The sequence below is a fragment of the Hirundo rustica genome, chromosome Z (assembly GCF_015227805.2).
Source record: "Hirundo rustica isolate bHirRus1 chromosome Z, bHirRus1.pri.v3, whole genome shotgun sequence".
In the NCBI taxonomy this organism is placed as follows: Eukaryota; Metazoa; Chordata; class Aves; order Passeriformes; family Hirundinidae; genus Hirundo; species Hirundo rustica.
In genome coordinates, this window is record NC_053488.1 from 22458744 (window position 1) to 22473783 (window position 15040).

Consider the following 15040-nt stretch of genomic DNA (forward strand, 5'->3'; position numbering starts at 1 on the left):
AAACATATTCCTGGTAATCACCACAGAACCCTTTTTAGAAATATTTCATGCAGAGTGTGTGTGTGTGTGTAAATCTAGGCACTGGATGTGAAATCAGGGGTCAACTAATTATCTGAGCAGCACATTTTTCTATTTTAAGCTACTTTCTCAGACAGGAGATATCTTATTGGCTGCCTTCTAGGAGATTTGCTGGGCCAATATATGTATTACTGTTTCACTGTACAAAAATGTAATTTTTAGAAATGATAAGTAACTGAAAATAGCAAAAATGGGATTGACACAGAGGTGATAATGTGCTGTTTACTGAGGGGGAAAACCCTGATACTGAATATTTGATATTCAGTGTGTAACGCAGTACCCTTATCTGGCAGTAGATATTCCATTAATGACCATGTCACGTTCCTTGTACCTTCATAGGGTAGTAGGTAAACAGTGCAACCACCGCTGTGTGCTAGTATGCAGGGCGTTAGGGATTTGAAGTATATCCGAAGTATTGGCTCATGAGCAGAATGCAAAGATGTATCACAGCATATGTAACAGGTCACGTCTCTGCTGTAATTGCTCTTAACTAAATCTTCACTTGTTAAGCTAAGGGTGTAAACTTTGTATTGAAGTCGGGAATATCTTGTTTTAAGATGCCTTCACATCTGTGCTTCTTTTCAGAACCAAATTTATTGCATGAGCTTAGTTTAAGTGTAAGAAATACTGTAATGGTGATGAGCAGTAATTGCATCAAAGTGATTATATTTGTCAGTATAGCAAGGATTTGCAACTGTCTAGAATGGAATCTTCTGAAGAAGTTATGGAGGCAGATGGTTATGTCTTTAGGATTGTCAGCTACAGAAACATTTTATCATTTGAGTTTTAATCAGCTGCTGTGTTGTATACAAATTGACAAACTTTACAAGCACAGGGTTTTTTATGCTGCTGGTTTTAGTGTTCTTGCATCTTCAATTTTAAGTGCAGGCCTTATTCTCTCAGTTTCTCTACTTCATATTGAAAAGGATACAGAAGGGAAAAAAAGGATGTAGAGCTGGAAAAGGCTTTTGAAGGAATTGGGAAGTTTGCAGTTATGGCGTGTTATTCCAGAACAACATGAGCATGCCATAAATGTGGGTTCTGCCAGGGTTATCTACAAAACAGATATGAAAATGAAAGGAAAAAATGCCATGTTTTAATTCTAGCTCCTGTTTTGTCTGCTGGCTGTATAGGAAAACAAAACAGCTTGTCCTTTTCATAGATATCTGATTATAGTCCAGTTTGTATTCTTGATCTCTTTTCGTTGTTTTTAACATAAGAAGTATCTGTCCTTCAACAAATTGAGTTTCTGTATCCAGAATTGCATCCAAATGTATAAACATTCCCTTGTTTAAAATCTTAGACCAGTTGGCACAGAATATATCTTGGATTTTGTTCACCAGAACTAAGGAAATTTTTTTTTTCCTAAAACATGGGTGTGTAGCAGACCTTGTGGAAGTCAAAATTTGAAGTTTGTTTAGTTTTGCTGTGGCTTGTTCTGCAATAGTTAAGAAACTCTGTTGTGTACAGTTTAATTTTTTTGATATTATCATAGTTTAGTTGTAACAAGTCACCTTTTTCCTTTTAAATATAATTTTAGAGTTGAAAGTTTTCAGCATGACTTGTAAAAATACCTTCTAGAGTAAATGCAGTGTATGAAACTGATTAATTTCTTCTATCTTTATGGTGACTAATAATGACAAAAGTAATTTGTATTATTAAATTCAGCTTTGGTGGTTTTTTTGCTAATATGGAGTACCTAGAAAACAAAGTTTCTGTACTTAGCATCCTTACCTCTTAAGGTTTAATAAGCCTCTGTCAGCTTGGTTCTCCTGGGAGGATGACTGGCTCTGCACTGCGAGAGCAGAGACCAGAGCAGTTCAGTTACTGTCTAGTCAGAGATCAGCACAAAGAGTGTTGCCTGCCCTTCGAGTCCGCATTTCCTTTTTCTTGCAGCTGTTTTTCAGGCCATTTCTTAAGCAGCACTTCTTGAAGTAGCTTCCTCTAATTTAAACCCCGAGTGAAAAATCTGAGTTTTGAAATAAGCCCCTGTGTTGCAGTGCAAAGATTTAGGCCTAAAAGCTCAGCACACTTGATTTTCTGCAGAACAGGTTATTAATTTAATGGACTAATCCTATCTGAGTTGTGTTTCTACATACCTTTCTCATGCTGCCGTGAAGTGTGCATTTGCTTTGGGGGAAGAAATGTTGTGAATGTGAAGAGCAATTCTTGCCATGCATGGATGGTACCAGAGTGGAGGAGTGATTATGTGATGAGTGTTTTGAACTCCTAGTGGGTTTTAGTGAAAACAGAAAAACTTGTTTCCTGCCTGGGTTGGGTATAAGTATTGGCCTTTCTAGAAATCATTCAGAAGAAAAATACAAAGAGTAAGGCAGTAGATCACAGAAGTAGGATACTCCTCTGAGAGGCACAGAGGCACCCCTTTGGAGACATGTTGTGCTTTCTAGAGAGGTGTGCTGCTTACCAGGGGCTCTTACCAGAGATGTCATCGAGACTACCAGGCTTCTTGCAGTCCACTGACTGTTTCTTCCCCTTGTTGGTTCATGTGGGTACCAGTGGTAGAGCCGGGAGCAGTTTGAACAGCATCAAGGGGGGATTACAGAGCCCTGGGTGTGGCTGTAAGGCACTCTGAAGCAGGTAGTTGTTGCAGGTAGTTTTTTCATCCATCCTCACAGTCAAAACTAAAGGGGTTTGAGAGAGCCAGTTGTATTTCGACAATCAGCAGGTGTTTATAGGCCTTATGCCACAGCAGGGGATTTGACCTCTTAGACCAGAGGACTTGCTTTGAGAAACCTGGTCTTCTGGGGACTGACGGGTTCCATCTGTCAGGAAAGGGGACAAGCATCTTTGGTCATCATGGCTTCATGAAGGGCAAGTTGTGCCTGACCAGTCTGGTGTCCTGTGATGAAGTGATCACAACAGTCAACAAGGAAAGGCTGGCATCATCGATCTAGACTTCCGTAAGACCTTGGACATGGTCACACTTACCTCTGCATTGAAGAGAGAGGAATTTGAAAGGTGAACAATTTGGTGGATAAAGAATTGGCTGCATGGATGCGTCCAGTTAGTTGTGCAACGGTTCTATGTTCAGATGGAGGCTGGTGACAGTTAGTGTCCCTCACGGCTCTGTCTTGGAACTGGTGCTCTTTAATATCTTTATCACTGGCATAGTGAGATTGAGTGCGCCCTCAGCAAATTTACCTATGATACTAAGCTGAGAAAGGCAGCTGACACATCTGAAGGATGGGATGTCATCCAAAGAACAAGCTTGAGGAATGGGCCTGTTGGGAATCTCATGAGGTTTAGCAAGACCAAGACGCTGCACTCAAGTCAGGGCAGTCCCAGGTGTAAATACAGACTGGGGAGAAGAACTCCTTGAGAGCAGCCCTGCAGAGAAGTAGTTGGGACTTCTTACAGATGAAAAGCAAATCAAGCCATGTTTGCTTGCAGCCTAGGAAGTGAACTGGTTTGTGGGGCTGGTGAGGAATGCGTGAAGATCAAGGGCACCCTGACCTGTAGTGACTGGGAAATGGTGGAGGTTGCGATCTTTGGGGCAGTGATGAGAACACACAACAAGCTCACTGCCATGGCCTTCAAGAGGGCAGACTTTGGCCTTTTCAAGGACCTGCTTGGTAGAGTGTCATGCGATGGAGTCCCAGAGAGAAGAGGGGCCCAGGAACGCTTGTTAATGTTTAGGGACTCCTTCTTTCAATCTTGGGAGCAATGCATTCCAAACAAAAGAAAGACAAAACTGCCCCAACTGCGTGGATGAAAAGGAGCTCCTGGATAAATTCAAACACAAAAAGGAAGCCCAGAGAAGGAGGAAGCAAATATATCTTGGCCTAGAAGAGGGAGGTGAGATTGTCTCAGCAGCCAGGATTCTAGTTGGGAATGCTAAAGTTGTATTGTTGGTGATAAAAGGAAGACAAGGGAAAATGTGGGCCCTCTGTAAGAAAACAGGAGAGCCATCAAACCTGGGCATGGAGAAGCCGGACGTACTTAATGACTTTTCTTGCCTTGGTCTTTTCACACATGATTTCCAGCCATATGAATTACACAAGGTAAAAGCAGAAGCTGGGAGGATAAATAACCATGAACTCTAGGAGAGGATAAAGTCTGAGACTGAGAGATCTGAAGGAGCACATGTCCCTGGGGCCTGACGAGATACATCTGCAGCTGCCCAGGGAACTGGAAGAGGAAGTGGCTAAGCTACCATCCATCATATTTGAGTGCCCACTGATAAAAAAAGGGAACCATAACCTCCATTTTAAAAAGGGAAGGAAGGCAGACCTAGGGAACTAGAGGCCAAGGAGTCTCACATCTGTGCCTGGTAAGATCCTGGGGCAGATCCTTCTTGGTAGCTAATTTAAGGGACTCGGAAAGTGTGAGATGATAGGAGACAGGCAAACTAACCATAACAAAGAAAGAGGCAGGCAACATGTCCCTGTAGACAGCAGGGGTTTTTGGTGGTTTGGTGTAAAGGTTTTCTGGCATCTGTCAAGCTGGGAACTGGTTTGGAGAGCTGATCCAAAAGTGAACAATACTGTTTCCTGGTGGTTGTTTGGTACTGACTCACTGGAAAGTGCAAAACGGTCAGTACACAAAAGAGCTGAGCTTGTGATCACTGATGAGGAAGACCACTATTGTAATCATTCTAATTTAAATGGGTTTAATTTTTGGGGGGATTGCCTGCTCAGTATTCGGGTTCCTGCTCTGAATTCTGAAAGCTTTATTTGTCTGATGTTTTTTTTAGTCACTGTTAAAAAGCATAAACTGTTTGTAGATACCCTGTGGGCATTCACAGTTGTTTTGTGACAAACTTCTTTGTCTTAAAAGTCTGTATCTTCTGTTTTAAGGCCATTTTTAAGTTTTGTCAGCTGTGAGAAGAAGCTTTCTTTGCATGAGAACATAAGGATATACTAGTGGTCTGGTTGTGTCAGAGGGAATATTAAATCTTTCCACTGGCATCTTGCCCAAGTGACCATGATGTATGAGATCCTGTGTCTGAGGAAGGTGGTGTTGCAGTGGTGAGCATTCACTGTACCATATTTGTGTCAATTTGTCTAACTTCAGATTTAGTAAATTGGTTTGGTACTCCCTTATTGCCTTCATTAGAAAGGGTTTTTTTTCTTTTGTTCATAAGACTTAATTCTAATTTTGACAGAAAGCACAGACACAACATTATAAAGTTAAAGGAATTAACTTTGAAATGCAAGTTCAGGATTATCTTTCATAGTGATCTGGTATAAAAAAATGCCTTGCTGGCTGGTAGTGTAAGACTGTGCATGGAACTTCAGGAGCAGCATTTTTTTCTCTTTTGCAATTTCTAAGATTGTTGCTTATTGATGTTTTTAGTCAGTAGTTTATTGTGCCCATTATGGGGAACATATCTTACGTATGCGTGGCTTGCTAAAACATCACCTTCTCTTTAGTGTCCTAAGTTCCTTCAGGCTCCTGCCTATTTAAGATACTGGGGTGACTTACCTCTTCTAAAATATTTTTCTTCTTTCATGACAGCTATTTCAGTTATCTCTCTGTACCTAATACCTGTCTCACTCAAAACTGTTTCTAGTTGACTTTGTGTTTCGCAGCTCCCACCTGTACCTCAGCCTGTCAGGAAATGGTTGATCTTTCTTCTGTGCAATTTCTGTAAATGGTGTTTAATGCTCTATTGATAGCAATATCAAGTGATTTTGTTACATGATGGCCCCTACTGTGTCCCCAGGTAAACTTATGTAACTGGTTCTACTCTTAGAAAAACTTACTGAGCATAAAAAAATGTACTGGGCAGAACGGTAATCCAGTGCGCTCTGACTTTGGCAGAGGATAGCAGTAGAATAGGTAGGCTGAGAAACAAGGTTCAGTGGTCAAGTTGGAGGCAGTTGGGTGCAGTGGGGTTTGGGGCACTGTTGTTTATGGCAAAAAGCAAATGGGCTCAGTGAAGATGGGTGGCAAATGGCAGGTTGCAGCAGTTGTTGCTTCTTTCCTAACCTCCGTCTGTCTTCTTTCCAACCAGCTGTGAGGAGAGAGCAAAGAGGGGAAAATAATGTAGATATAACAGAGCTAGTAAGAGTCAGACTCAAGCTGTTCTTTGTTCTTGTCCCAGCAAAATGGTGTGTGTTGCTGGATGGGAATCTTTTGTCCACTAAGAACTGGTGGTTCTAAAAAGTCTTGAAAAAGTAGGTCCAGAAATAAATGTCTTTTAACACTTCAACAGTGGGCTGGTGTAAGGGGAAGAATGAGTGGTGAGAGCAGAAAACAGAAAGTCATTAAAGTAGAACCTTCATAAACTGGTGTTACCATGTCCTGGAGGGACTGCTCTTGCTCAGTTTGGGTTGTCTCCTGAAAGTAAGGGGTAATTCTGATCTCTAGACGTCAGTGTTCCGGTGATTTAAGATTATAATTTTTGTGTGTTCTGGTAAACTTGCAGTTGCTTTGTGACTTACAATTACCAGATAATTTTGTCATTAAAATAAACATTGTTTTGTTCTCTGAGTGTAGCTCTTGACCTCCTTCTCTTCTTGTAATACAAAACAATACTCTTACCCTTCCTCAAAAAAACCTTAACAAACTGCGTAAGCCTTACATAAAACCCCTAAAAAGGTGGGGAAGGAAATATATGCAAAAATATATTACATATAAGAAATAGTTGGTAACACTTTTTTTGGACACTTGGATTGTGTATTCTTGAATAACACAAACATTTTCATGCCTTGTTAACAATATACAATGTGCAAAAATTAAGCTGTTCATTGTATCAAGAAGCTCATAAACTGAGGCTGATAATCAAAATTGGAGGAAACAAATACTCGTTTTTGTTAAAACCAATTCATATTTTTGTGGGTGATAAGAAGGAAGTTTGAGTTTTTTAATTTGGGTGTTTTCCTATCAGTAACTGTGATGGAGAGTGAGGCAGAAGGAATGTGTGGTAAGAGATTGGCAAATGCACAATAGGGTGGGCAGGTGGTCTGAGTTAGAGAAGGAACAAGTGGAGTCTCAACTTTTTCCTCACAGATAACGAGTGACAGAGAATTGCTTGAGAGATCAGGATACTCCGGGAGGCTGGGGTTCTAGAGCATCTTAGGAAAGAATGAGACAGTAGAGGCAAAATTTTGAACAATATCTAATAAGCTGGCAATAGCAGAGTTTGGGATGAGTCTTAAGGTAATTTCTTTTGATGGCATTTGGAGCTACTTTGTGAGACACACAAAAGACAGCAAATAATTGCAGATCCTACTGAAATGCATGGTCTTAGATGAAACAAGTCTTATTTGATTGTGTTAGGGAAGCAAATTCTGTGTGGGAATTTGGGAAGTAAATTATATTTAATTTCAACTATGGTAGTTTTGTTGAACTGTGGCATTTTTTAATGTGGCAGACTAGTCACTGGTGGCTCCTCTGCTGTTGCTGTTAAATGGTGTTTTCTCTCCTAGGGATTGGACGTGGCAGAGGGAGAGGAGCGGGGAGGTTTTCAGCCCAAGGCATGGGGTAAGAAACATGCAGAGCACAGATTTTGGCAAGGCTCAAACTGAGTGGCAATATTAATTGACAGTGTTGCCCCTCTACATATGGTTATTGCTGTGTGTTCGATAAACCAATATGGATGCAAAAACTGAAAAATCTCTTAGATGATGAATGGAATATTTTTGTCTTAAACTAGTGTTTTTAACTAGGCACACCTAGAATCCTAATACATGTCTACTCCATGTTAATATCTCAAGCATGGAGAGCCATACCTGCTATCAGCCACATGGTGCCTTGGAGTCTGAAAGCTGTGTGCTACATATAGTCTTAGGTGAATTTAAAACTAGATTTATTTTAGTGTAATGAAGAACGTGCAATATGTGTTATGTATAAAACTTGAAAATGGCAATTCTAAACTTTCTTCTGCTTTTGGCGTTTAGTGTTTTGGCTGTTTGGACTCATATGGACCTTAGATTCGGGAGGTTACTCAGCAGCTTAAAAGTTTGCTCTCAATTTTGTTGGAATAACTTGTTTTGTAGAATTGTAGCCTCCACTGCTGTCACTCAATGTTTGCCTTTAATGACACTTGATGCAACATCAGTGAAGTCATGATGAACTGAAGTCTTGTTCTACTTCTCTAATAATTCTTCTTGTTCATACTTGCAGATGATGAAATGAAAAGAGATTTTTCTTCAATAATGCTTCTTCACCTTCTAGCGGCATCTGTGTATTTTGGCATTTGGTGTCAGCAAGCAGAGCACTTTGAAATAATCTAATCGATGGTCTGAAAGGAAATTATACTGGTCACTTATCAGTCAGCCACCTGCTGAAGAACTGGAAAAACTTAGCAGTTGAGAGAGTCATCATTGTGTGTATAAACTAATGTTTTATAAGACTGGGAGGAATAGGGATGCTGTTAACTGGTTTTTCAGGAATTGATTTGATTCAGTTTCTCTACAGGAATTTTGTTCACCAGTCTCTTCACTTTCGTCTCCTATTTTCTCCCTTTTTATCTCTGTCTGCTTGTAAAAGAATTCCTTTTTTTTTTTTTTTTTTTTTGAAAACTAAAAGCTGTCAAGATAAGTTATGTGGAAATCAAGATGTTAAATCTAATACAACTTCAGCTAAAAATATGACACTTGTGCTCGTTGAATGACCCATGTGTTCTCTTCCATTTCTTAACTTTCAAAACTCTAGGACATTTAATCCTGCAGACTATACGGAGTCTTCTGCCACTGATGGCTTTGGGACAAAGTCAGAGATCTGGGAGACTGGTCAGAATGATGCAGATGATGGAACTGGTAAGATGCTTCAAGAAGTGGAAGGATTGGAATGAAGACCTGTAGCAAATTGAAACTAAAATAACCATTCTGTTAGTGTTCAATTAACTTCTGAAAATTTGTATACATCTCTTGTGACAGATATTAGGTGATTTTTAAGTTTAACTGCTGCTGATGTGCAGAGCCTGAGTGTCTCTGGTGAGAATGAGGAGGCATTTTGGAATCTTTTGTTATAGTACTAAAACCCCCTTGAGAAACCAAGGAATTTGAAGACTCACTGGAAGAACCTTGTATGTAAAGAAGTATTTAGATATCTTAATACTGCTTAAGATCTCACCTAACGTAGTTAAGGAGCATAAGTCTTCATAGAATTGATTGGTCCACAGGCTTTAGGCAATAGGGTGTGAATATCTAAGAAGAAAAATAAAAGAAAAAGTTTACAAGTATGAATTCACTCAGTGACACTGGGGTAGCTTTGGAAGCCCTAGCTGCACAATGCAGAAATGTAAGGATGTGAGTCTCTGGATGGAGTACCAAGATCTGCAACTTTCGAAGAGAAAAACTACTAGCTAAAGCACAAGCAGGCACTAGAATTGAAGCCAAAAAGCTGTTGACCTGTCTGACGATCGAGGCAGATGTGTGTTTCTGTGTGAAGTTTCAAGTGAGAAGTACGCACTTCCATCTAAAGGCAAGAGACTGACATAATTTGGAAAGGAACCATTTGGCTGTGGTCTTACAGTGATTCAGAAATCAGGAGGGTGGCCTGTTTATCTGTGATGGGAAGAAATAGGCTACCTCGCTGCTTCCTGTGTTCTGTGACAGGAGATGAAGGCAAAGGAAACCTTGTGTTAGAATGGAGAAGGTAATGTATGTTTTTGTCCCCACTTTGGAGCCATTGAGTGAATTTCTCTTAACTGCAGCGATGGATAACTCTTCTGATCTCTTCATTTGTGAAGCTTACTTGGGTGATTTTTATCAACTCCTGTGTCAAGTGTGGAAGCTGATCCTGAAGGGCAGAGTATGCTCTGTTGAGCTCTGCTGTGAGCCACTTGAGAGATGCAGCTTTCTGAATGTCTTACAAGCTATTTTCCGTTTAACCAGAGAAGACAACAACAGGCTCAAAGTGCAGGGATGGTTATTAGTCAGCCATCTTGTCACTCTGATTACCTTCTAAACCAGTATGGAAGAGTGGCTTTGATGGTATTAGTGGTTGTTAAAGGGTGCATTCTTACCAAATACAGTATCTCTCTAAGGAATTGTTAAATTACTTGGTGCTGTAGCACAAACAGAAATACACCGTTTGTTTTTACTTGCATTAGTTTTTCAAATAAGGAAGATTACCTAATTTCTTGAAAGTTCCTTTGGGGATTCTTATGTTATTGTTGTTGTTTGATACCTGTTAGCAAGGGGCAGGGTATGTTAATCACAGGTGTTGCAGAAGCTGTAAGATTAACTAAGTAAAGAAAGATCTGCAAGAAAGGTACTAGGAGATTGGACCAGAGGTAGAGAATCACTGGTTTGCTACTACTGATTGCATCTGTAAGGATGTAGCTTATGCATGACTTGTGCTCTACTTCCGAAATGAACTCAAGTGTTCTGGGACCCTCCCTGCTCTCTCAGAGTAGCCTCCATGTGCCTCTGTTACAGCAGCCTCTGTCCCTGTAGGCATCTCCTTAGTGTTCAGTAAGGGAAAGAATTTGTCTAGGAATAAGAGTAGCTTGGTGTGGGTAAACGGTTCCCTCTGACAGTACAAATGTGCCATCATGAGAGGTGTGCTGCTGACAGAGTGGTGGAAATTCAGAGTTTTGATGTGTGGAATTTCTGTTTGGATGTCAAGCGCATTTTTGCTCTGGATGTGTCACCAACAACCACATTGGACTTCAATAGCACAAGGCATGCATGGAAATTTGGGAAACATTGTAGGAAGAAGGTGTGAGAAGGCATTTGGGGAATTTTCCCTGGCCTTGTCAGATGAATGAATCTTTGAGGTATGAATGAGTGGTGTCATTGTGAGGGACTTCCTGCAAAATTCCTTGGCAGAAAATTAAGGTGTATTCCAAATAATACAGCATCAGTTTTCCTGCGTCCTAATTTGTAAAGAAATAGTGTACAGATGAAAGGCAAAGAGACAGGTGAAGAGAAACAAAATTACCAATTCACCTCCAAAAGGGAATAAACTTGAGCTGCCTCATTTCTTTCTTACATTTTTTGTAATGTAGAGGACAGTGGAAGAAAATGAGCACAAATCATAGCAGTTCTTATACATAAGTTATATTGGCAATGCTCACTACTCAAAGTTGGTTGTAAAAATGGCCTTGTGTTCTGGTAATTTACTCAATATCTCTACTTTGTTTCATAAGTTTCATGGAAAAAACTTCCTTTACTATCTTAGTTATGAACAACCTTAAATTACTCTGAAACAGAAGAATGACTGGGCTTTTCCCTCCTTTTCAAATAAAAAATAAATTACAGAGTTTTTCTCTCAAGAGGGACAATTGTGTTCCTTGGAAGGTAGAAGGAAGTTGGTGTTTGGGGGTTTTTTTGGAGGCGGGGGAGTGCATTTTGTGTTTGGGGTTTTTTTTCAATATCTACTGTAAAAGACAGAAGGACTATTTAAGGAAACCTTCAAGTCTTTCTAGAATGCAAATCCAGAAGGAAATAACTAGTACATAAGTTCGGAATAGACCAAGTTAAATTTATTTTGGGGCTAATATCAATGATTATTCAAAGAAAGGCTAAAAAATTAAGCAGTGTTACAGGAAGAGAGGAGAATTTGAGGGACGTAGCTGAAGACTCATTAAAATATGTATGCTATTTTTATTGGCTTGATAACTTTATAAAACTGAATTTGTTACAAAGAGAAAGGGGAATGAGTCACAAATAACTGTCTAGGTTGAAGCTTGTATGACAAGGATCCTTGAAAATACAAAGCATAATTTTGATGGAAAACAGAGAACTCCTGAATTGTGATGATTTGCAAAGCGGGGGAAAGATTGGGAAGAGTTGCAGTAATGCCAGGGTGGATTTTGGACTAAAAAGAAATTGATGTGCCTGTGGCAAGAACTGATTGAGAAATCCTGTCAATAGGAGGAAGACATTCAAAAACTAGATTTAGTGCACAAAAGAGTACTGAAATAACAGAGTGCAGGGATTGAGTTGGGAAGGAAGAGTGTTTGCAAATGACACTAGTAAACTGGGCAGCTTGCATAAACTAATAAAAGGGTGGAAGGCTGTACACAGTATTTAAATGAAAGTACTTAAAAGAGTAAACCTCAGAAGTAGTTTTATAAGAAGGAACAACAGATAATTGTTTAAATTGAATGTCAGGAAAACATCACAAGTATTATTCCAAGTAGGTTTGGTCTCCCAAAGGTGGTGGGAAATACTCAAGAGTCTGACTTGATGTATCTGAGCTCTTTTAGTGCTTATTTTGTCAGACTCTGAGTTGTGTTTTAGTGTTCTGGTATCAGTGCAAGGCTTGTCTTCTAGAGATAGGCCTTGGCACTGTCTAATGGGAGATAAATACAAGCAGAGCAAATACTTTGATTCCTTCTTCAAAGAAGAAATACTGGGGAAATGCATTCTGTGCTGGTCAGGGGAAGGGAAAGAAAATCAACTATTCCTCTAAAAACTGGTGCTCATTGTGCTTTTACTACTTTTCAAAATTTCTGTAGAAATGTGTGGATTACTCTAGAAATTTGAGGCATTGTAGTAGTTTTGCTAGAGGGCGTATGGGTATTTCTAAAAACATCAGCCCTTTTTAGGGGCCATTTGCGAAAAAGTGAGCATGAGATGTTTCAGGCAACTCTATGTTGCTTGACAGAGCCCACACAGAGCGGATGTTACCTTGCTCAGGACCTGCCAAATAATTTTGGGTTCCAAGTTATATTCCCCCTCTCTTACCCCTACTGTGTTTAACCTTCATGGTCAGCCCATTTGCCCGATAGGACTGGCACCGCTCGACCTTCCTCTGCCAAAACACACTGTGGTGTCATGGAGTATGAGAGGAAGCACCTCTCAGTGCTGGCGTTTGTACCAGGTAGTTTTGATGGTGTCTTTGGGGGGCTTGTTTCTGGATTAGTACATCTCAGATAATTCCTGGTTAAGTAAAAGGAGATGATTGAATAAGCAGTCCTTTTGCTTTCGTACTTGATCCAGGGTGCTGGTGGCACTACCTTTGATGCTGGTGTTTTCTTTGCTCATGGTTGCACGGTTTACATGAAGGCTCTGCTTGTTGTTGGGATAACCTTCCCCGTACTGCTGCTGGTGGTCAAGGCCTTCAGTCCCTTTATTACTCTTGTTTATCCATACCTGCTGTTTCCTATAGATGGGGTTGGATTTTTGCATCCATAGGATTGTTTTCTGTAGGTTTCCTATTTCTGCATGCTGCACTGTGCTCCAGTGTTTGCCAAATCCAGTCTGCCACGAGTTACAGGAAGTGTTTTTTAGCTACACTGGAAATTTAAAGATTGTCTTGCTACCATCATAGGAATTATATATGTTCTAAAATAAATTGCTCTCTCAGGGGAAGGAATTGCAGTTGTTCTACTCTGAGGAGTGAGTTAACAGGTTGGGAAGTAGTCTCCACAAGCTCCATAGCTTGGGTCTTGAAACTGAATGCGTTGAAAGTAGGATTGTGGGTATTGGAGCTGGTGTTGTTGTGTTTTGTTCTGTACGAATTTGTGCGTGAAGCTAGGGGATCCTGTGGGAGAGTTGAGTAACCTCAACCTGTGGGTCGTAGGACCCATAGGAGGAAGTTCTTTCAATGTTTGGGATTAATCACTGGGTGCAGACATGCATCCAGGCTAATTAAGTCCAACACCATAGTGGCTAAGAAATGCCTGAAATCAGAAATTAAGGGCAGGGGGGATGGAGGAGTGGTGGTGTTTCCCTCCCAAAATTTTAATTCTGCAGACCAGTTTCCTGGAGCTTCCAACCATGTTTCCAAACATGTTTCTGGCCTCCATCTCTTTGCTTTGTGTTCCACTGGTAATGAAAACAGGATTGCTTGTAAAGCCGAAGGGTTGAAACACAATGTTGTGCTTTTAACTGGTACCGTGTTCTTTCTTTACCCAATTATAATAGGAGCGTGGAAAAACTCAATAGAAGAATGGACAGCAGAAGACTGGAATGAAGATGTAAGTGCAACTGGTTGGATATACCAACTGATTATTTATTCTCTTCAGAGTTAGTGTTGGTTTCAAAACCCAAATATTTGAAGTAACCCCTTATTTCAAGTTTATTTTCAGAAGTGTTAAAATAAGTCGTCCTTTTTGCCTCCTCCTGCAAGGTGGAATGTCAGTGTTATTCCTGAAAATGTGTGAATGTTTCATGTAGCTGAAATGGAAACTCCATCCTTACCTAATGACAGGGATGTATCTTTTGAGAGAATCAAAAGAAACTCTTTAAATTCCTAGGTTTTCTAGATCAGTTAATGTCATCAAAAGCTGGCATATTTTAAACCTGTCCTCAGTTTCTTCAGTGTGTGCTAAAGGTGGACTAAGGGCTAAGAATGGTGGAAATTTATGGGCTATTCTATCACAAAACATAGTAATATTAGTATATTGAAATTGGCCTTGCAAGTTTTGGCAAATCTGTTACAGTAGAACCCTTATTGATTGTGGGCTTTTGTAGGAGGGCTATTAGTTCCCCTAGTCCAGGCCCAGGTGCCATCTAGTGCCTCCATCAGTGATTGTGAAGTAAAACTAAAATAATTGCTTAATAAAATGTTTGTGAAATACAAAAAATATTGGAATAACATTTGAAAGTAACCCAGTCATGTGGCGAGATTTGGACCTCTGCAAGATTTGACCTGTTCCAATGAAAAATACTTTATTATAGCCAAGTATACATTTTTTTAATAAGAATAAAGATACATCTCCAGAACGAGGGCCTGGTGTCTGGAAAGCAACAACTCAAAAGTTTCAGGATTGTAGTGGATGATGAAAAAAGATCAGCTCAGCATGAGCTGATGCTGTATCAAAAAAGCTCCTATTTGCCTATTGACACTCTTCCCTATCTCTTAGTCATTCATGAGTTATGTTACTTTATGTGGACACTCCTGAACTTGATTCTTAAGTATCAAATCCAATTTCTCATTGCTTTTACAGGTAAAAAGTTGTGTATAATAAATAGCTGAAAATGTCTGATTAAAGCGCCTTAAGACGGGAGATTTTAGTTGAGGGCATCTGAAAGGGTTACTCTAGGAGCTTATGATGGACTCTGGTTGTAGTCTAGCAGAAGAGTAGTATGAACCT

The 15040-nt window shown here is 40.0% G+C and overlaps 1 protein-coding gene across 7 annotated transcripts in view; it reads left to right on the top strand.

Moving 5' to 3' along the window:
* Positions 1-15040, top strand: part of LOC120765087 (ubiquitin-associated protein 2-like) — a 68997-nt gene that overhangs the window by 34772 nt on the left and 19185 nt on the right. For 6 of the 7 annotated variants that reach the window (XM_040089379.1, XM_040089378.1, XM_040089380.1 and 3 more), the window contains 3 exons: positions 7473-7527; positions 8701-8804; positions 13869-13921. In XM_040089379.1, the coding sequence (XP_039945313.1) occupies positions 7473-7527; positions 8701-8804; positions 13869-13921 (212 nt within the window). The remainder of the gene's footprint in view (positions 1-7472; positions 7528-8700; positions 8805-13868; positions 13922-15040) is intronic. The other variant, XM_058424042.1, reaches the window with a different exon arrangement.